A 23,609-nucleotide genomic window follows, 5' to 3' on the forward strand; every position below is an offset into this window, starting at 1 on the left:
AGATCGGTATCAGCATATCGATGTGGGAGAGATTGAGTTGCAGCCGGATGCAACATATGTGGAGCCACCGTGTCGCATTATTGACCGTAAGGATCATGTTCTTCGCAATAAAGTCATATCGTTAGTACGTGTCCAGTGGAATCACCATAATGAGGCTGAGTCTACTTGGGAACAAGAGGATGTTATTCGCTCACAGTTTCCAGATATAGTGGAAGAAGGTAAGGGCGAATTCCGAGGACGGAATTCCTTTTATTAGGGGGGAAGAATGTAATACCCCTAATATAAAAAGGATAGTCTCGGTATTATTTTAATAGTTTTAATTGCATTTAATTATTTAGTTGTTTTCTTGGCTAATTGTTTACTTGTTTAATTGATTTAATTATTTGTTTAAATTGAATTGAATGTGATGATGTGTATTTATTTAGGAATTTAATTGTTTTATTTTTATTTTTATTTTATTTTTATATTTTTAAGGAATTGGATATGGATAGTAGTAATTGACCAATCAATTGGGCTCCATGGACTACTTGGATAAGGGGTTTAATGGGTACGGATGATTACCCATGTATATGTATATTTAATAAATAAATAAATATATATATATATGTAAGGAAAGTCTCTTTAATAATAATTTGATATATATTTATATATTATATATAAAAAGGGGTACACATAGATTATACGTAACATATATTTAGTTACCTTTTTAGTATTTAAATTTTATTGTATTTTATTTTTATTTCATTTTAGTTTGTCTTGGAATGGGAAAAGGATTAGGGTTATTTTAATTGCCTATAAATATATAACTATAGAGTTGTGAAAGAGATTAGAAAATATATTACGTACTATATTTTAGAGAGAGAAAGAAGGAAGAGGAAGGAAGAGAAAAAGGAAGAAGGAGGCTAGGATTTTTATCAAATCCCTAAAGGCAAGTTTTAATTCTTCTCTTCTCCTTTGATTCATACTCTATGCATACTAGATTAATTCTAGGTTCTTTAAATAAATTAATTGGATCTAATTACATAGATTTACTTTGAAATTTCAATTTATGGGTTTTAATAATGGGTTTTAATTTTTTTTTTTTGCCTACACTATTGGTGGCCTTGGTTTTAATTTAATTTTTTTTTTCATGACTTATGTTAGCATGAATCAAGTGGTGTGTTTAAATATAGAATTAGAATTTGTTTCTACAGAAAGCATGTACGCGAAACAAGGAGGTCAATACAATGGTGGAAAAAAATAATAAAAACAATTAAATAAAGAATTCTTTTTCCATGCATCAGTTTGTATGCATGTGAGTAAAGTTAAATTAGTGATGCTTGTTCCATGCATCAGTTTGTATGCGTGAGTAAAGTTAAATTAGTATTTTTACAAGCTATGCACGCCGAACGAGGCAAGCTAAAAAGTGGCATGAAACTGGGTTTGTAGCAATTCGTAAACTGGAATTTGTTCTTTCATGAATTGGGCACGCCGATCGAGAAAGTCTTGACAATTCCTTTAAAAAAAAAAAAAAACAGATTGTTATATAATGCCATGATATAATGATTGGTACTATTATGGATATAATGATTAGTATAATGATTGGTATTATGATTAATTTATTTTGTTTTGATTAAATAGTTTTTGCATTAAATATTTTTAATAGTAATCTATTTAATGTTAGAATATTAAATTAATATTTGTTAGTTTTGATTAATGAATTTGAATTAAATATTTATTTATGCATGATATAATTTTACATGCTAAGGATGGAATTTAATTAATTTTGAAAGAATAAATTAATTAGATATTGCTGGATTAAATTATTTTAATCTATTGCTTAGTTTAAATTAATTTAATCAAAATATGGAGATGTACAATTTAGTTGAGATGCATTTTAATTTCGTGTAATGAAAAATTAAATGCATGAAACTTAGAATTGAGATTTTTGCTCAAGTAAATGCAAAGAATGTATATATGATTAATATAATGTTTATATGTAAATATTATTTACATTATCTTTGGATTGGAAACTTCTCTTTGGTTATGATGTGGATTAATGCACCATTATGGGATGGGGGCATATTAGGGACGGATTAACTTAGAAGTTAAGTCCTACCTATTTTTAATAAGGGAACGGATTAACCATAGTGTTAAGTCCTACTTATTCGTGTCAGGTCAACGGAATAGTTGGATGACATATTATTAAAATAATAATTGGATAGTTTATTTTTGATGGTTGGATAGGACGGATTTCAAATATATAATTATACACCATGATATGAGCTTGAGTCTCAGGATCAGTGGTTATGGTGCGTATATTGCCAGGGATGTGTAGCTAGATATAGCGTAGTTGTGTACCCTGGTAAGTCTAGGTACTCATGCCCACTATATGTGCGTTTTGCATGTTGCCTACTATTCAGGTTGAGACAACTTTATGGTCTAATGAGATTCCTTTAGTGTGTATATATCTACATATGGACTATTTAGTTATTGTTGAATTAATTAGGATGTGTACGTGTATCGGGTCTCTGTTTGGGATGTAGTAGATTAGAACTTGTTTGTGGGCCTGACCCACCATTATTTTTTAGGTGTTCGTCAGTTCTAGTCTTAGAGATTGTTCGTGCCGAGCAGAGACAGTCATTCACTCTTCCGACTCTACGTAGGACTCGTCTTCATTAGTTACTTATTATTTTTATTTCGGTTCAGTTATTTCGGTTAGGATATTATTAGGGGTCCACAGGATGGATTCCCGAGTTGTAGTTTAATTAATTACTAGTATCCGAAGATTAGAGGATTTTATTATTGGATTTTTAATTATTATTTATTTGAGGATTTTAAAATAAGGATTTATTATTTAGTTTCCTTCAGCTTATTATTTATTTATTCTTTATTATTCTTTTTATATTCAAATGCTTGTTTAAATATTAATTGTTTGATATCCCTTGTATTCTGTGCTCAGACTTGATCACCCGTGGCTCTAGAATTGAGGGGTGTCACACAAACAACGAAGAGGGAGTGATCGCCGGATTCTCTAGAGACAGTAGATCGAGAAAGTTTCGCCTTCTCGCCTAAAGACCTTTATCACGCTGTGAGTATTCTGTTTTCTTCTTCCTTTCCTTTCCTTTATTCTCAATTAGAAGCCCTAATTTTATTTCTTATATTAGATTATTTAACAACAGTTATCGATTTGGTGTTTAATTTTGTTGATTAAAGTGTAATCCCCACTCTACTTGTTCTATATTTGTATCTGTATCTGTATCAGATCCGTTTACAAGTCTACTTAGGAAAGGAGATTGCTATAAGCACTATATATATGTGTATAGATATATATATCTATACATACACACACGGGATAAGTCAGTGTCCTTCATCACATAAACTTTAGGTAAATGTTCATCAATTTAGGTAAATCTTCATCAATTTTAATCCTATTACAATTTTCTCACCTAAACAATGTCTTAATATTGCGCTTCTCGTTATTTGGTTAGCTGCTTCATATTATCAACTGGGTAGATATTATTTTTATTATTACTATTACCATTTTTTTTGTTTTTCTTCTTTATATATATAGTTTTATGGTTCTATATATATGGTTTTCATGTTTAAGATTATGAAACCTCACCAGATTTTGTAATTGATTAGGTTCTCTTAGCTTGTTCTTGTTGTAGATTTGTTGTTGTGCTGTGCAACTAAATAATCGTTAGTAATCATCAGTGGAGTCGGCCTGGACATGGCTCCCTAAGAACTTATTGGATATGATTGTGGACAAGTTAGATTCGCTTTCGGACTATGTTCGCTTTGGTGCTGTCTGTAAACCATGGCAATTTGTGGCATTGGAGAACAAAGTTAAATTTCTCGAAAGAAAATGTTATGCACAAGTTCCATTGTTGATGGTCCCAACAAAAGATAATAGTGAAGAATTTCGCATTCTATACAACATCACTCGTGATAAAATATATGATTTTCAATTATGGGTACCTTACAAGAAGAGGTGTTCCGGTTCTTCATATGGTTGGTTGTTCACTGTTGAAGAAAACATGGGTGTAACTCTATTAAACCCCTTCTCTGGTTCTACCATTGAGCTTCCTTCCATCATGTACGTCTCAAAATTCGAGTATCATGAAAGTGACTTAGAAGATATTGAGGTCGATATCGAATACGAATATACCCCATTTGATGAACCTGTTTTAATTGAGTACCAAGTTCATAAGGCTATATTGTCGGCTGACCCTGCTTTGTCTCCGAATGACTGCATAGTTACCGCCATCTATAGTGATCGCCACCAATTGGCATTCATTCGACCTAGTGACAAAGATTGGACTTATGTAGAAGATGAGAGATTTAACGTAATCTTTGATGTCATATATTATAAAGGCAAGGTTTTTGCAGTTGATTATTGGGGTGGAGTCTTAATGATTGATGTTAATAGCAGGGGCAGGGCAAGTGAGGCTCCCCAAGTTAAAGTAATTGTACCAAGGATTGAAGTGTATGCTCACCGGATATGTCTCGTGGAATCATCTAGTGGAGATTTGTATAATGTGCAACGGTTTCATTCAGAAATAGGATATGATTTACAGCACGAAACTTCGAACTTCAAGGTTTTCAAGCTGCTGCTACAGCCAAACGAGAATGGTATGCCTGAGCGGATTGAAGTGAAGAGCTTGGGCGGAGATGCAATGTTTTTGGGAGACAGCCATTCCACTTGTATTTCAACTTCGAAGTTCCCTGGATGCCAGCCAAATTCCATATACTACATCGATGATTTTTTTAACTTCATAGTTTACCCACCGTATGGGTACCGTGACAATGGTATCTTCAACGTAGAGAATGGAAACTTTGGCACACATTACATTCTTGATCCTTCACATATGGATATGCTGCCTCCAATTTGGATCCTCCCAACTGTGGTTGGAAATTGAGTATAGAGTCGAGACTTAATTTCTTTTGATTGCGTTTTGGTGATTTATTTAGAATCAACATTTCACCAAAAAAAAAATGTATTTTAATTTTATTGCTTTTGTTGGCTTGATTAGAATTAACATTTCACAATATTGTGGTTGTTTATCATAAGTTGACTATTTTGTGTTTGGTTCAAGCTCACGTTGTTCCAATAGGAAAGTGCACCTCAGCTTCATGAATAATACTCGTTTTTTTAGTGAGGGTTTTGAATATATCAACATAAGGTTTGATGGTTAAGGTCTTCTATATAGCATAAACCATCTTTAAAACAGTGGTGCTGGTCAGTCCTTTGCTTGTTTGTTTGTGTGTGAAAAAGTGTTTGCAGTTTTTTCAACCTCTTTATATATAAGTTGAAAAACTGTTGCGGTTTCTTCATCATAATAATAATTATGATGACCATCACAAAACTTTAATAAGAATTATTTTAATAATATTTTAATTTTTTTAAATTAAAATACTTCTAACAGAAAGTAGTGCCTCAAAACAAGTTGTTGCAGCAATCTGATTCTAACTCACTCTTGTTTTCATGTAGTCCAAGCATTCCTTTATTTCCAAATGCTCCACAAAACATTTGTGTAGTCCAAAATCTCGACATAATATATATATATATATATATATATATATATATATATATATATATATATATATATAAAGGCTCTAGTCAACTTCTTTCTCATCCATGGAGAAGAATAAGAAACAGACAATTCAATAGCCTCTTGAAAATTATGAATCTCCTCCAAACCCTGCCACTTACGTAGAAGCTTTCAAGGAGAACCATGTTTTTGGTACATAATGTTATGATCAGAATAAGGGAAAAAGAAAAATTAACAAGTAAGAACCATGCAAATAAATAAAATCGTTCTGATTAGTGGGTTTTTATTTTTTATTTTATTTTATTTTTTTATTGTTGAGAATTGAACTTACGCCCTTCGCTTTGTAATACACTAGAATTATTTTCAAGTCGGTAAATTTAATAATTAACTTTAAAGGATTAGGGTAACTGGTTTTCTGTGTTTAATAATGTGTTGAAGGATATTACGAGAAGACGTTTTAGTGCTCAGAAGTTTAGACTTCATTTTTGTATAAATAAACAAAATGATGGTTGCTTGAGTGTATCATAGAGTATTTTATTGCATTTGTTGATTTTCATTTCGTTTTATTCTTTCTGCTCAATTTTGAATTGGTCAAATGTATGGAAATTTTGTGCCATCTTATAGATGGTACAAAATTTCTTATTTTCGTACAATTTTTATTTTTATTTTTTTCAACAACGACAACATTTTCGTACAATTCACACCAATAGAAAGTGTAAGTGTAATGCAACGAAAAAAAAAAATTGTTTCACAATGATAAGGGATAATAGACATTGAATTAAAAAATTTCCCCTTTTAATATGCTTAACACTATAACAGGTACGAAAAAGAAATTTTGGTTGTCAAATTTATCTTCCAAACCCTCTTCCTTAATAAAGACTGCTCGGTCCGAGTATGGTCTTTTTCTAACCCAAGAACCATAATTCGTTTGTCCAAAACAATTGTTCACATATTTATTTTTAACCAAATTAAACATTTTGATTGTCCAAAGGGCGTCCCAAAAATGAGTGTTCTATTTAAAAAGTCGGTGTAATACTTTTTGTAATAAAACCGATTTAACCTTCTTACATACATTAAACATATAAAAAGTAAATTATCACATCACTTAAATCCACACCGAATAAATTTGATAATTAATTCATTATTAATATAACAAAAAAAAAAAAAAAAAAAGGAAAAAAGAAAAAAGAAAAAAAAAGGGAGTTCACAAGTCCATCCAATCTTACTGTGACAACCCCATTTGAGTTCAAGCTCACTCTTCGAGAATTTGTCATTAACTTGAGTAATGACAAAACGACCCCAATTTTAATGAGGGCTTCAAACTTTAGGCATTCGTGGGACTAAAGCCCATTACAATAGCCCAATGCCCGAACTTTCTACTTTGCCTATTAGATTGTGTATATATATATTTTTTCCATAGTTGATACTATATAGATTCAAATTCCCAACCTCTTTTTGGGTAGTAAGGGTCTGGTGCCATTAGACAATCAGTCTGTTAATTAGATTGTGTATGAAAAATTATCCGATGATAGATTATAGAATTCTCTAAGAAACTCAACTCGTAAACAAAATAAAAAATCTCATTAGTTTATCCGATTAGCAATTTAGCATTGTATCAAAATCTAGTTTTCCTATTCAATAATACATTTTACTAAGTATATACCTTGTGCTACTAACTCTATACTTTGTCCTAACTTTTTAGCTTTATATTATTAATAGTTTGAGGCTTCACAAGTATGCCATTCAAGAGCCAACCCTAATTTTCCACATTATTCATGTTTCATGTAATATCGCATGAGACTCCATGATCTCATGTGGACTGCTAAAAACATGACACGTCAAATATTGAAACATTTTCAATCCATCTTCTCCACCTGTACTAAAATATTGTTGTTATATAAACTGAAAAGAAAGATATTATAAATTATACTACCTAAGAATGCTTTGGGAAAATGACTAAACAATAAAATACAAAAGAAGTCTAAAAACTCTTTGAATTAATAAATGTATAAGGAATTTTTATATTTTTTAATAAATAATTGTTTCTCAAAAATAAAAAAATTCTTTATTCTCATCCCACTTGTTCCATGGATATTTTGCAATACAAATCTATCAAAACTAATATTCATTAATATATGCTGAAATTTTGTAGCCGGTGGTTCCACATACTAGCTCAACCATATATCGATTAAACTAAAAACAAAATAAATAATAATAAATTTTTAAAACTTCAAATGATGGTCCAGGTTTAGGTTCCAAAACACTCGTATTGTTTGACAAGTTAGACAAAAGTGATATAAGTAATCAAGTTGCATTTTTACCAGCTTTCAATGTTAGGTCAATCTTCACTTATTTAGTCGATCATTCTTTAAAGCACTACAAAACAATGAAGAACCAACAAATACAAGATTTGAGAAGTATAAAGTAAAAAATTTTTGGAAAAGTATACAGTAAAATAAACATGCTGCCCAAAAAGTTTGGAGATTTTTTAAGGAGCTTTGTCCATGTTCAACACATGTTGAAAGACAAGTCATCAGTTTGGGAAAAAATTGGAAATTTGGACGACCAAAATCATTCTTTTGTTTCTCTCTAAACGTCTCTCAATCTCGAATACACTATAATAAATGGTCATCTATAATGTGTTTATGAAAGTATCGATATGTTTCTAACCGATAGGTATCTATAAATTGGGATTGTCAAAGAGCTAGTTGCATGTTGCGCGAAGATGTGAGTTATTAGATTAGTTCTCTTCAAATAATGACAAAAATATTTCCTGTCACGATTAGCGCTAAGGGTTAGAATGTTTTATTTAGATGAATTTAGTTCATTCCTGACATTGTGTCATACAAATTTAACAATGATGTATATAGCGAATACAGCATGGCCGGATTGTTTAGTGGGTTAATTGCAAGCTTAGATTTTAATAACTCTGTCCGTAGTAAGTAGAAGTATTGGTGAACCATGACATCCCTTCCAACAAATTACATCATTTTATTGGGTGTTTGAATGATTAAAAATTGGGAATTTCATATAATTCTACTTATTAGAATATGAAAATAATTCAAAATCTTATATTCTTTATTATTTTGTTTCCATAATTAAAATTCAATTACAATATATATATATATATATATATATATATACATGAATACCCTACTATAATTAATTAAATTTTAAATCATCTATTTTTAACTTTATTTTACATAAACAATGTATAACATTAAAACTATTAAAAAAATATACTAAGGAAGGAAAAAAGAAGAAGAAGAGGAAAAGAATGGAAAAAGAAAGATTAAGAACCATGCAAATAAATAAAATAAAATTGTTTTGATTACACCATTTAGGTATGGTTTCTCGCTAAATTGGAACCAAGCTGTTCCCAACAGTTTCCATAAAATTGAAATCAGAACCAGAATCATGGAGACATGAAACCGAACTATTTTTTTTTAACTTCTTCGGAAAAACAAAGTAACAAATTATCAAATTTTCATGACTGATTGTCAATATTCAAAAGCTAGAATATACAAAATTCTAAACACTAAAGACTAAGTAAGAAAGATGGTAACAAGTGACTGATATTGTAAAGCAATTATATTATATAATAGAAATGGTTTAATTCGGTTGGATTCTAAAGGGTTTGGAATTGGAACCAAATCGTTGTTCAATGATTATTCAATTTTGGAACTAACATTGGAATCGAATTGTTGAGGAATCTAAACTGAAACAACGATTCAGTTCAATTACAATTGATTATCCGATTTCACTGACTTTTTTTGTGCACCCTTAACACCATTGGTTTCACAGTACACTTGAATTACTTCTAAGTCGATAAATTTAATAATTACCTTTAAAGAGTTTAGATAACTAGATAAACTGGTTAAAGATACATATGAAATGCTTCCTTTACACGAAAAATGTGTCCTACTTTACTTTGCAACCATAGCCATTAAGTTATCAAGCTAATAATTAACCGCTGATTCAAAGTGCAGCTTCCTCTTACCATACTTGTAAGCATGCATATGTAGCTAGCTTAACTTTTAGCAAACCTAAAAATATATTGCATGTGCACGATAATAGTGCATCACAAGTTATGACTATATATAATTTGTGTTAAGTTACCATTGAATGTTTATTAGACACCAACGGAATATTTTGAAAATTAACACTCGAAAATAAGTATTTTTCTAAAAAAAACTTTTAAAAATAGAGTAAGAAACTTAATCAATAAAAACTATTAAATATTAAATATAAAATTGAGAGCCATCTGAATTCATTTTAATAATGAACAAAAATTTCGAAATATTCAATAGGTCAAAAAAACCCAATTTTAAAACCATTTATTCATTGGGCCTTTTTCAGTAAATATATACCTTGTGATATTAACTCTATACTTTTATGTCTTAATATGAGGTTTGAGGCTTCATAAGTACACCCAACCCCAAATTTTCTTCATGTAATCACGTGAGACTCCATAAAAATATGACACGTAAAGTCGTAAACCTCGAAACATTTTCAATCCATCCTCGCCACCTTTACTAAAATATTATTTTTATATAAACTATTATAAATTATACTACCTAATGATGCTTCGGGAAAATGACTAAACTATAAAATACAAAAAAAATCTAGAAACTTATTGAATTAATCTTGATGGAAATGACTCTCTAATTACGAAATTGGAAATTAATTTAAAAGATCTTACCACTGCAATATATATATATATATATATATATTTAAATTCTGAATTTTTCATTTAGATGATCAAACTCACCTCATTAACGTCCAAATAACTATATAATAAATATATAAGGAATTTTTGAAAAAATATTCTTTATTCTCATCCCACTGGTTCCATGGATATTCTGTAATATATATATATCTATCAAAACTAATTTCCAATACTAGTGAAATTTTGTAGCCGTTGGTTCCACAGACTAGCTCAACCAACCATCTATTAAACTAAAAACAAATAAATATAATAAAATTTTAAAACTTCAAACAATGGTCCAGGCGTGGGTTACAAAACACTCATATTGTTTGACAAGTTAGACAAAAGTGAAAATTAATCAAGTTGCATTTTTACAAGTTTTTAATCTAAAATCAACTTTGCAATCCATAAACTGCAATGTTAGGTCAATCTTCACTTATTTAGTCCATCATTCAGTACAAAACATACACTAAAATACTTGCCAAAAATATATATATATATATATATACACACACACACAATAAAATAAATAATTTCCAACAATTTCATATATATTACATAGCAATTGAATAAATTTAACAATTGTGTTCATTTCTGCTCAATAAACATGCTATCCAAGGAGCATGGAGATTCTTAAGGAGCTAGCTTTGTCCATGTTCAACACATATCGAAAGAAAGACATCAGTTTGGACAAAAATTGGAAATTTGTAAGACCAAAATCAATTTTTTTTTTTTAAATCCTAAATGGATTCAAGTTTAACAACTATTCTCTCAATTTAGAAAGTTCCGACCTTCCTTTTCCAGAAATATCTCTCCTTAGATATTTTTCTCTCTGATCGTCGATCTCGAATACTCTAACACACACACACATATATATATATATATATATATATATATATTTAAAATATCCCTCATTTTTTTATGTTTTTAAAAATCTCTCAACTACTCTCTCAATTTAGAAAGTTCTGACCTTCCCTCTTCGGAAATATCTCTCGTTAGATATTTTTCACTCTAAACGTCGATCTCGAATACTTTAGAGATTTTTTAAAAAAATATCCTCGTTTTAATGTTTTTAAAAATCAATAGTGTAACCGGTTGTAGGCATCTATAAATAAATTGAGATTTCCAAATAGCTACTTGTATGTGCACTGATGAAGATACTTCCGACATCTTCTAGCATTTTATTTAGATCAATTTAGCCAGCTCCTGCTCAATAGATTGAGTTAGAGAAGACGATGAGATAATTGGAATAGTCTTCTGCAAACGTAGGGTTTGTAACAATTTGGACAAATCCAACTTTAATAAAAATTAAATTCTTCTTATTATAATTTAAAAGTAAATCAAAATCTTATATTTTTATTATTTTGTTTTGATAATTAAAATTTAATTACTATATATATATTTTTACTTTAAATCATCTAATTTTAATTTAATTTTACATAAACAACATATAACATAAAGATTAGGAACCATGCAAATAAAGAAATAAAGAAATAAATAAGTAAAATTGTTTTGATTTTACCATAATCACCATTCGCTTCATAATACTTTTGAATTACTTCTAATTCAATAAATTTAACAATTAACTTTAAATGGGTGATTATAATATAATACTCAAAGCAATAATTTAAGTGGTATTAGTTCTATCACATAGGGTGCTTACATTACTTTACAATTTCTACTTTTATAAAATGCAAAAATTAAGGATAAATATGAAATGCTTCCTTTACAAGAAAAATGTGCCCTACTTTACTTTGCAACCATAGGCATTATCTTATAATTTATCAAGCTAATTATTATTATTATTTTTTTTTTGTAAAAATATCAAGCTAATTATTAACCACTGATTCAAAGTGCAGCTTCCTCTTACCATACTTGTAATCATAGGTAGGTAGCTTAACTTTTAGCATACCTAAAAATACATTGGATGTGCATGATAATAGTACATCACAAGTTATGTTACGTCTTGATTATTGAATGTTTATTAGAGATTAATGAAATATTTTGAAAATTAATTCTCAAAAATCAGGATCGGTTTAATTTGTAATTTTAAGAATAGTTTTTTATTTTCAGAAAATTGTACAAAAAAATTCTACTTGATTCGGTTTTTTAAAAATCATATTCCGATAATTCAATTATAAAAAGGCCTTTTTTTGTTCTCTGAATTTTTCCAAATAGTCTCAAATTTTTCTAAAAATCTAAAAAAATAGAGTAAGAAATTTAATCAATAAAAACTACTAAATATAAAAATTGAGAGCAATCTAAGTTCGTTTTGACAATGAAAAAAAATTTTGAAATATTCAACAAGTCGAAAAATTCTGTTTTGAGACCCTAAACAATGGTCTTTGGCCCAAATATTTACCAATAAAAAAAAAATTTCTCTTATGGATCAACAATGAAAATTTTGGGATCAACTCAGAAAAGGTAGCAGCATGTCTATTTGGTCATTTGACAATTCAAACGAGTCATATAAATTTCAACAATCAGTTTCATATCAAATAGTTAAATTTCCATTATTTTTTTGAATTGAGCACTTGCAAATTTCTTGGACCAAGCCATTCATTTGGCATGAACTTGTGCCCAACTTTAGATGGTATGAATCCATTGTGTGTTGCTGAATTTATGTCGTGATGGAGTGGACTGTTTCTAAAATCCCCACGTACCATTTGCTAAAAATCCACTAGTCCACATTTCATAGCCTTGACCATATTATGTTTTCAACTTATGGAATCAGTGACCATCCTTTCTGCCCAATTTTGACTTGGTCAAATGTATCCAATTTTGTGCAATCTTATATATAGATTTTACAAAATTTCTTATTCTCGTTTTCAAAAAATCCACAGCAATGGAAATTTTAAGTTTAATGCAAGGCAAAATTTTTTTTTTTTTTTTTTTTTTTTTCCCTACTTAAAAATTGCAATGGTCAAAGTTTGAACAATCAAAATATAAAAGTGCATATTCGAATACGGGTGCAAATTCAAGTACAACGATAATTCAGGAAAGAAAAAAAAAAAGTACAACGATAATCACATTATACACAAAAATACCAAAATTTATGTATGCCCAATTTATCTTCCAAACTTCTTCGTTAATAATGACTACTCTGGTCTGAGTATGGTATTTTTCTAATCTAAAGGTGAATTTTAAAACTTTAACCATATTTTAGAAAATTAATTAAATTATTAATGGTAAGAGACATTGCCTTGGTAGAAAGAAAATTCCCTCCTATAAATAATATATCACGTTCTGTCTAGTTAAAAATGTACTTTACAAATAGATTATATGTGGAATTGGACTAAACACGTTTTACTATTCAACCGAAGGGAATTTGAATCCTACCTAATAGTATTAAGTATCATAATTCTTCAATAATTATTTTCAGATTTGATGAGACATAAGAGGAGTGCATGTGAAGGAGAGAATTGCCACTGTACAAGTGTACAACATGTCAACATGATTGAGACCGAAATGAGAATCTCTCAAACATGTTATTTTTAATTAATAACTATAAGATTAGTTCTTCATAATCTAATTTTATAGGAACCATCAATGTGTCAGATGGTTCATTTAAAATTGAAGACTGGAAACACCATTGACAAATTGGTCTGGGATGAGACTCACAACAATCAAACAGACCCCACAATGACATCAATTCAGCAAAGAAGCAAATGAACCTTAGTTAGTGGCCATCCTTGTCAAGTCCCACTTTATATCTAATCTTCATATTGTTACTTAATTATCACTTGATTCTCAAAGAAAATCATGTAAAATCTCATCTTCCACAAAATTCTCTTGCTTGATCATTGAGTAAAGAAATAAAATTAGAGAAAATTCAAACCTCACACAATATTTCTTACCTTTTATGTAACACTTTTTATATATATATATATATATATATATATATATATATAAAGAGTCGGTCTACGAGATTTAATATTTTTTGGATTGGTCTGCTAGGTTTAATATTTTCTGAGGCGCTTGACGAATTTGAAGTCCAAAATTTTGAGAGATCCTAGTAATACAGATTTTTAGACCCAAATTAAAAGCCCTAGGCGACTGTCTCGGTCATCTGGGCATATGACCGGCCCTATATATATATATATATATATACATTTGCTTATATTTAGAAATAAAAAGATAAATCATAAATATATATATAAATATATATATATATATATATTTATGATTTATCTTTTTATTTCTAAATATAAGCAAATGGGTCAAGTGTTTAATCTTAGGTCTTGGTCAAAATATTCGAGCCTAGTGAGTAGTGAGCAGTGGCCAAACTTTTTTATTTTCTCACCCACTCTACTGTGATGACCTATGTAGCATACTATCTTAAATCACTTTTCCTTTTTGTTTTTGGCCCAACCTTATGAGAAAAAGGTAGAGAATGGCTCTATCCAAATCAATATCAAAGAATGCTTCTGTTAGACAGCAATGAGTGGAACCCAACATTGGTCATCATGAGGAGAACAACCCCTTATTGACATTTTATGTTATGGTACCGGTTATTTCAGAAATTATTATATGTTCGGGGCTAATTACAATATGATATGCAAGAAAATTATTAAATAAAAGGGCAATGTTTAGTTACTCATGAGGAAGTAGGATGAAGCTACTCACTTCTATGTGATCCAATAACAAAATAACACATCACCTTTAATAATAAAATAATTCACACATTTTTTTGTTTTCTCAGATCAACCATTGAATAAATGGTATATAGTGTTTTTATGTATGAATTATTTTATTTTTAAATATGATGGGTTATGTTATTATTTGACTATATAGGGTGAGTAGCTTCTCCCTACCCACCAGTGAGTAGTTAAGCATTATCCTAAATAAAATTGAAAAAAATTATTACATAATTTTGGAATTTTGGTCCCAAGTCAATGATGCGCGGACACATAAATGTATGTGTTAACTTTAACTCACTTTTTTGCTTATATTTTAATGTGTGATTGGTCGAGACCAATAATCTCTCATAATTAGGTCTACTTACATGATAGGTTTTGATTGGTTAAAACCATGCAGGACCATGTAATAATTTTTCCTATGTAATCTATGCTTGTCTCCAACTCTCAATCCTTTTACACTCACGTGAGTTTTTATGGTAACATTTATGAACTTTGTTTATTATTTATTGGATTAAAATACTTTTAAAATTTGTAAATACATAAATATTTTTTAATAATTTTTTCAATCCAAGGATCAACAAAAGAAAATTCATTTTGTATGACATGAGCCTCTTGATAAGCCGCCCTTAACTTTGCTCTTGTTTTTCATTCTCCCAAGCTAAAAACAGGAGAAGGAATTCAAGCACTAAAGAATATTTTTGGCATATTATTTTGTGCCAACTCTTGATTGGATCATAGAGCTGGCACTTTATTGTCTTATTTACGAAAAATACACATGGCTTCTTTGAGTGATCCAACACATAAAGGTAAACCATTTGCCCAATTTCGAACAACTCTAGCTTTATATTATTTTTAGACAAAAAAAGGTTATTTATTTATTAATTTCATTCCTATGTTCACAGTTTTTTTTTTTTTTTTTAAACAATTTTGAAAAATATTACACCATATTATTCATACAAATTTTTTATTTTTTTTGACAATTATTAGAGAGTTAAGAATTAGTGGTATTTACGGGGAAGGAGATACGAACACGGAGGAGTTAATGGAGGTTAGAGGGAAAGGAGATTCGACCTTAGAAACATAGGGCGAAAGCACTTAAGGTCTGACCTTGTACATTCGTGGCCTAGCGGTACAAGGCTCCTACTTCTTAAAGGAAGGTCATGGTTCAAATCTATGGAGGCAGTGTGTATGAGTCCTAATTAAGAAAAAAAAAAAAAAAAAAAAAGTTCACAGGGATGATATCATTAAATAAATAATAATGATAAATAATTTAAAAGTTGGATATATTCAACTATCTTATATGAATGGAGATGTCATTCTTGCTCACATAAATTTAATTAGTTGTGTCTGACTCTTTGATTATGGATCAATTATTACTAATAAAATATTTCTCATTTGATTCAAAATTTTAAATTATTAGATAATACTTATGGATTGTTATAAATTTAAAGCGTATAGAAATTCGATGTGAGAGATGCAACCGAGGGATTCAAATTCATGTGCTTAATACCATAATCTTTAATCCACATAAGGCATAAAATCTAAATTCTAAAGGCTTAATTATTACTAGTCTATATACGTAATTGACCAAAGATCTAGTTTGAATCTTCGATATCGAGAAAAGTATATTCATTGAATGGCTTCGATCTTCTGATTAGTTTGACCTAACCTCAGAATTCCCAGTAGTAATTTAATAGCGTGAGACCCCAATTATATATTATATACATATACAGATATATACAGTATACACATACAAATAGAGAGAGAGAGACTTCAGTTACGGATGCAAAGGTGAAGTGTGAATTGTGAAGGGCAAAGACGTTTAAAATTCAAGAGAGAGAGAGAGTCGAACAACAAACAACGCCAACATCACATGGAAGAAGAGCGATCTCCACCACCTCTCCCGTTTATTCTCTTCACCTGTTAGGTTTCTTCTCTCTCCAATTCCTCGTTTTTATTTCTCTCTCTAGACGCCCGCAGCTGCTGCTGCTGCAATTCTCGTCTCTCTCTAGAAGTGAAGTGGGTTTTGTGGATCTTGTGGTTGGTTTTCATTGATCTGGGTGTGATTTAGAATTGGGGTGATCTGTGGCGGCGAGAGATGGAGGAGAGTCGGTTGCTCCAGTGGAGCGTGGTCCGATCGATTCTCGCTATCCTTCAATGGTGGGGTTTCAATGTCACCGTTATCATCATGAACAAATGGATCTTTCAGGTTTGTTTCTCTTTATTATATTCTTATCAGCTTACGCACATGTGTGTGCTCTTATGGATATTATATTCAATGGGTTATAGGCCTGCTTAATTTTGTATAACTTTTCGTGATCTTCACATTAGGTATTGTGATTGTGTCTATTGAATGTATGATTGTGATTAATTTTGTGAGAATTGTATAAGATTTGAAAATTTTCCCTTCTAATTGTGGTGATTATAATGCAGAGTGTTGGGTGCTAGAAAAGAAACAAGAAAAATGCATTCATATTGCTGGAATGAGAACGTTAAAATGGATGTTTGGAGTGACTCGACGTTACATGATAATATTCAGATTGAGGAAGAGATTAGGAGTAAGCGTCTATTAGTGATAAAATAAGAGAAGGTAAGCTTATGTGGTATAGACACATACACCTTAGACCAGCCGGGTGAGAAAAGGAAGGATGGTTTGCATAGAAGGAAAGAGGAATAGAGGTAGACCAAATTTAGTATAGGATGAAATAATTAGAAATGATTTTAAAAATTTTGAGTATAAGAGGAGACATGGCTTGTAATAGAAAATAATGGGAATAAAGAATTCAATATGGCAGACTCTATTCATATGGGATAAAGGTAAGGGTGATCTGATGATGTGTTTTCCTTAACTCAAATTATAGTATCCATGTGGATTGTGGTCGAAGTTTCCAAGTTAGTGCATTAGCTGTGCAGGATTTTAGAATAGTGATAATGCCTTATCTGCATTAAAGTGTATGACTCTGATTCAAATCTTTTGCTGCAATGATACTTAGCTCATCCTTCGTTTTAATGAGCAAGAATTAGATAAAGGTTATCCCTATTTTTTCATTCTGGACTTTTTTGTAATAATATTCTTTTCTACTAAGAGAAAGGCAAATTGGATCCTAAGATTATTGGAAACTACATGTTGGAGAGTGGAGAGAAAGAGTAACACGAGCTGAGGGAGTGGATTAGACTAGCCATACTTCCTTACAGAACAACTGTTAGACACTAAACATATTCTATGGGACTTAATGTTGGATAGCTAAGAAACAATATATTCATAAAATGACTGTAGTAGAATGTGAATGTTGAGATAGATCATAGATGTATGGTAAGACAAAAAAAGGTTGAAATAAGAATGAAGACAGTGTATGATGACTGAAAACCAATTGGAGAAAAATGAGAAAAACCGATTAAGATTGTTTGGCCATATTCAAATAATGACCAATAACTGCGCCCATTAGGAAAATTGATGTAGTCTTTATTGAGGGTAATTTAGAAAAAAAGGGAAGACCAAAATTGATATGGAATGAGATAGTTAGAAATGGATGTAATTTAATTGAGGTTATGGCCTTAGATAGAGCCGAATGGCAAAACAATATTCATGTAGCGCAATTGAAAATAGTTGACAACATGCTTTGTTGAGTTGATTGTATTATGGTGGGCCTATTTAGTAGATTTTGGAGTCTCGGTCTTTATTTGCTTCTACGTATTTTTTGGTTCAATTTTTCATAGAATTGCTACTTCCAACATGAATTTCCGAATTTAATACATAGTCTTTGAATCAAGACAAAATTTGAACTAGAATACAATAAAGTTGTTGAAACTGTGTTCTATTAGAAGCACATATTTCTCCAGGGAACGATGGGACATGGACACAAGGGGTCGTTATGACACAATCAATAATTCGATTCGTTTTCAATTAGATCTTGCTCTAGCTTCGTTAGGGATTTTTACTTCCTTGGTACCTCAAGCCATGTACTCTTTACATGTTTATGCATTTATAGCGTAAGACTTTACTACTCAAAATTGCATTATATACCATCTCCAGTACACCACAGGATTCATCATGACAGGAGCTTTTGCTCATGGAGCTATATTTTTTTACCAGAGATTACACTGGAAGGCTGGCTGCGGCCACGATGATGGCAGCCACAACATTTTGTTTTGTTCTGCAGGCCTGGTTTAAAGTTTTGATAGTTCTGGAGAAGCATGCATACTGAGTACTGTCAACTCTCTTTGAAACTCAGTAGTTTGGTTGGTTTTAGGTTTTAGTCAATGTTACCTTCAAAAGGTGTGGGTTCAGGTTGACTGAGGATTTGGGGGTGATTATGTTTTAGACAAATCGAGGATTTGGGTGTGATTATGTTTTAGACAAATCGATATGGTATTAATATCATGTGCCTGTAATTCTGACCATGAAATGTATTCTGGAATTGTTTATCAGTGGTAAAGAGTCCTATTCATAGAAGCCACTAGAAATATAAGATGCAACTATGGATATTCTACAGTTTAAACTTTATGTGCATGGGAGTCAAGGGTAAAAGTTAGAATTGGGTCGGGAATGGCAAAGGAGATGGTTGTGCGATGGAATGGAAATCTTGGATTCATTTTTTTTTTTTTTTTTTAGTACTTCAAATCAGTTATAAGTCATATATCCATATACCATTTTTTTTACCAGCACATCACACGTCTTTTTTATATTTGTCTTTTATCTCTTAATTTAATATTTTGTTTCTGAAATTGCAGCAAAATTGATTTTGTTTTTTGGAACAATGGAACTACATGATGATCCTGTACTTGTGTCATTATTGTCATATCTTATGGTTTTCTGACTTTATGTCCTTCACAGAAACTGGACTTCAAGTTTCCTTTGACAGTATCAAGCATACACTTCATATGCTCATCTATTGGCGCATACATTGTAATAAAGGTGCTCAAACTTAAGCCACTTATTGTGGTTGACCCTGAAGATCGTTGGAGAAGGATTTTCCCCATGTCATTTGTGTTCTGTGTCAACATAGTGTTGGGGAACGTGAGCTTGCGTTACATTCCTGTTTCTTTTATGCAAACCATAAAATCATTTACACCTGCAACAACAGGTTTGGTTCAGATTAAACCTAACAAAATTTCTTATTTTTCTATTCTGAATAATTCCCCTTTTCTTTTCATAACTGCATCTGATTCCAATGCATTTGAAACAGTTTTTTTGCAGTGGCTAGTTTGGAGAAAATATTTTGACTGGCGAATTTGGGCATCACTGGTGCCCATTGTTGGAGGAATTCTTCTTACCTCCATTACAGAGCTCAGTTTTAATATGTTTGGATTTTGTGCTGCCTTATTTGGCTGTCTTGCGACTTCTACAAAGACTATACTCGCAGAGTCTCTGCTGCATGGCTATAAGTTTGACAGGTGTTGCCTCCTTCTTTTTCCCTTCCAAATACAAATATATATATATATATATATATATAATAAAAGAATCATTTGGTTTGGTTCAGATTTGTTTTCAACCGAATGTTATCTTAATTATCAAGAAGAGACTAGCCAACCCAGCTGCCCTGTTTGGGTTATGCATATTGTGTTTATTAAAGTTAACAATGCATAATAGGTTACCAATTTCTCCTCTCTAGATCGGTTTAAACAGAATTCATCAAACTCTGGTTGAGCCATGTATTTTATTCTTCTGCAGCCTGTAGTTACAGCTTATTATAGGTTTGTCTTGTGATAATTTTCATATTTTATATTATCCTAGATCAGTCTTGCTTGTCAATCTTAAGCTTAGGTTTGCTGACATCTCTTATCACTAGTGATTATTATTATTATTTTTGGTTCTTCATGAGATAGAGACATCACACAATCACATCTATCCTGCTAAAATGGTATACGTGCATGACTAAGGTGCCTTTTGGCAGGATCTCAGACTGGGCTGCTTGTCCTTCAATGTGAACCAACCCCCCTACTGATGTCTCTTTTATTCATGTTCTATAATCTGCAATATGTTGGAGGTTTAGGTGGGGGGTTAAGGAAGTCACATTTTTATCATACATATTCAGGAGATTGGGTTTTTAGTAAATTCGAGCCTGATTGGTTAAATGACCTTGTCAATCTAACTAGAAATTCCAAAATTCAATTCATGTGACTACAAAGCTGGTTTGAGTTATGTAAATGTCGGGTATGGATCACTTGTACACTCCCTGTTGCCATAAGAGGATTAGCTGGTCAACTGGGACATTCATTGAAGGTGCACATTGCATTGGAACACGGTCTCACACTTCAGTGCACAACTAACTGTTGCTAGAAAGCTAATCTAGAAAGTATTTGCATAACAAATTGGTGAGTAGGAACACTGACGAGATGAATAATAGAATTAGAGGATTCAACAATAAAAATGAGAGGATAACTACTAAGCTTGATGTTTTCCTGCTGTATGTGTTCTAATTTTTTGAGATTTGACTTATTGCCGTGTTAATGTCATGTCGTACCCATCTTTTGTCCGTATCCGTGCTTCCTAGCTTAAAAATAGTGGATGTAGTCTAGATGAACAAAAAAGAGAAACATAGAACGAGGTGGGAATAGTTGTAGATTAAAAAGATATAAAGCTAAGTTTTTGGTAAGAAATATATGGGTACAAGAGTTATCAATTCAATGCCAGAGATCCACAATTATATGCTATTCAATTTGGTTCTGTACCTTCATTTGATAGCCATGTTGTTGTTGTTGGACTAGAAAGATAATTAGGAAACTTATAACAGTTAATCCTGTCCCAGCCTGTCATAAGATTCCAAAGAACCATTTCTTTTTCCCAAATCTTCATGTCAATGAAAATTAACATAGGGGAGTTTTTTAAATAGCTGATTGAATGCTTCCATTTAAGTGCCCGCTGTGCTCTAGCTCCAGAATTGGCATACATTCACTCTATTGAAGATAATTATAGGTCATTTTTTGGCTTGTGTGATTAATTGTATATGGTTAGTTCTGATCTAGTGAATATTTCTGTCTGCACTTTAGCATAAACACAGTGTACTACATGGCACCTTTTGCAACTATGATCTTGGCTGTCCCTGCGCTACTACTTGAAGGATCTGGGGTTTTAGAATGGTTTCATTCACAACAATCTCTTGCCTCACCCCTCATCATTATTTTTGGCTCCGGTGTACTGGCTTTCTGCCTTAACTTTTCTATCTTCTATGTGATTCACTCCACAACTGCAGTCACGTTTAATGTCGCTGGTAATCTTAAGGTGAGATTAGTTTTGACAATCAGATACATCATCGTTTCACATGTTCATCTCATTTTTATAGCTGTTATTGTCTATATGCTAAACTTCTCCTATATATTAAAATTATTTTTTGAAAATAATTTTTTCAGTATATTTGGCGGATTTTATTACATAATTTATATTGTTGAAACAACTCATGGGTGTGTACTGTTTGTCAAAGCCCCAGTATGCCCTCTTTATCATCACCATCTTACATAAAAACTCTTCTTCTATGCAGGTCGCAGTTGCTGTTACATGTTCATGGCTGATATTCAGAAATCCAATCTCAGCTTCAAATGCAGTTGGCTGTACGGTGACACTAATAGGATGTACATTCTATGGGTACGTGAGGCACTTGCTCTCCCAACAGCCACCTGGAACTCCTCGTACACCCCGGACTCCCCGGAGCTTGAAGGAATTGATTCCCCTCGTTAGTGAAAAATTGGATGACAAGGTTTGATCAGTCGCCCCAAGGAAAAATATATATATGTGACAAGGTTTGATCAAGTAGTGATGCTAAAAGGTTCCTGGCTGTTTTGGAGAGTGATAATAGGACAGGCAAAGGAAAGAAGAAAAACGAAGTCCACTTCTTTGTTGGTGTAGACTTCCATTAGATTAATTTAAAATTTAATTTATGTTCATTTCTTTTTCTATATGGCCTCAAAAATTCTTCATGTTCTTATTAATCTTTATTCTGAGAAAGTTCTTAATGGTAATTTCGTCTTCGAAAGACTATATAGAGGTCGGAAAGTGAATTTGTAGATCAATAGTGTGTGAAACATGTGAATTTGCATATCGATAGTGTGAAACAAAAAGTTAATATACACTTCTCAAATTGTCACTATGCAGTACCAAAAGTACATGAGAAGAAGAAACACACCAAAAGATCAGAGTATTCTCACCTATCAAACTCACACACACACACACAAACACGCCATAAGATCTTTCAGAAAGAAAGGAAACAAAGCAAAAGAGAAAATATGGAAGTCTTATTTGAGCAATGTTTAATCTGTTTGGTCACGGATTCTTTTATAGATACATTGACCGCACACATACACACATATATATACACACACGCATAACACATACAAACTACTAAACATTATATAATTACAAAGTAAACTGACATACCTCAAGCTTACAAAGTTACAAGCCTTGAAAAGCCCTTGTGTGGAGGACTCTCTTCCTGGCCTCATAACCAACCCACTCACCATTCTCAATACTTTCATACATTTTAACCCATCATTTCATTTGCTTCCGACTTCCTTCACACCCTCTAACCCCAACCCATCTATTGGATATGTTGATTCCCAACCTTCTCTCACTTAGCTGCGTCTAAAAAGACCCCGAGCTTTGCATTCTATCTCACACCCTTTTTGACCTATCACTCTCAATGTGTGTAAGGTTTAGTGAGATGAATATATTTTCAGAGCATTTATTTCTACCAGTTGACATGTGAAGAAGAAAGTTGAGAGAGAGAGAGAGAG

General features: G+C 31.5%; 2 protein-coding genes across 2 annotated transcripts; both read left to right on the plus strand.

The window, feature by feature from the left end:
- The first annotated feature begins 3,695 nt into the window (after window positions 1-3,695).
- LOC132274543 (F-box protein At2g26160-like) lies at window positions 3,696-5,077 on the plus strand. The gene has a single exon (XM_059775850.1). The coding sequence runs from the start codon at window positions 3,738-3,740 to the stop codon at window positions 4,899-4,901; it is 1,164 nt and encodes a 387-aa protein (XP_059631833.1). The 5' UTR covers window positions 3,696-3,737; the 3' UTR covers window positions 4,902-5,077.
- An 11,555-nt stretch (window positions 5,078-16,632) lies between these two features.
- LOC132274544 (UDP-galactose transporter 1) lies at window positions 16,633-22,838 on the plus strand. Its single transcript, XM_059775852.1, has 5 exons — window positions 16,633-17,091; window positions 19,717-19,966; window positions 20,069-20,276; window positions 21,873-22,104; window positions 22,361-22,838. The coding sequence occupies exons 1-5, from the start codon at window positions 16,981-16,983 to the stop codon at window positions 22,580-22,582; spliced, it is 1,023 nt and encodes a 340-aa protein (XP_059631835.1). The 5' UTR covers window positions 16,633-16,980; the 3' UTR covers window positions 22,583-22,838.
- The last annotated feature ends 771 nt before the right edge of the window (window positions 22,839-23,609 follow it).

This window comes from Cornus florida, unplaced genomic scaffold (genome assembly GCF_030987335.1).
Source record: "Cornus florida cultivar Cherokee Brave unplaced genomic scaffold, ASM3098733v1 CherokeeBrave_3.0.0_Hap2_Chr09, whole genome shotgun sequence".
NCBI classification, from domain to species: domain Eukaryota; kingdom Viridiplantae; phylum Streptophyta; class Magnoliopsida; order Cornales; family Cornaceae; genus Cornus; species Cornus florida.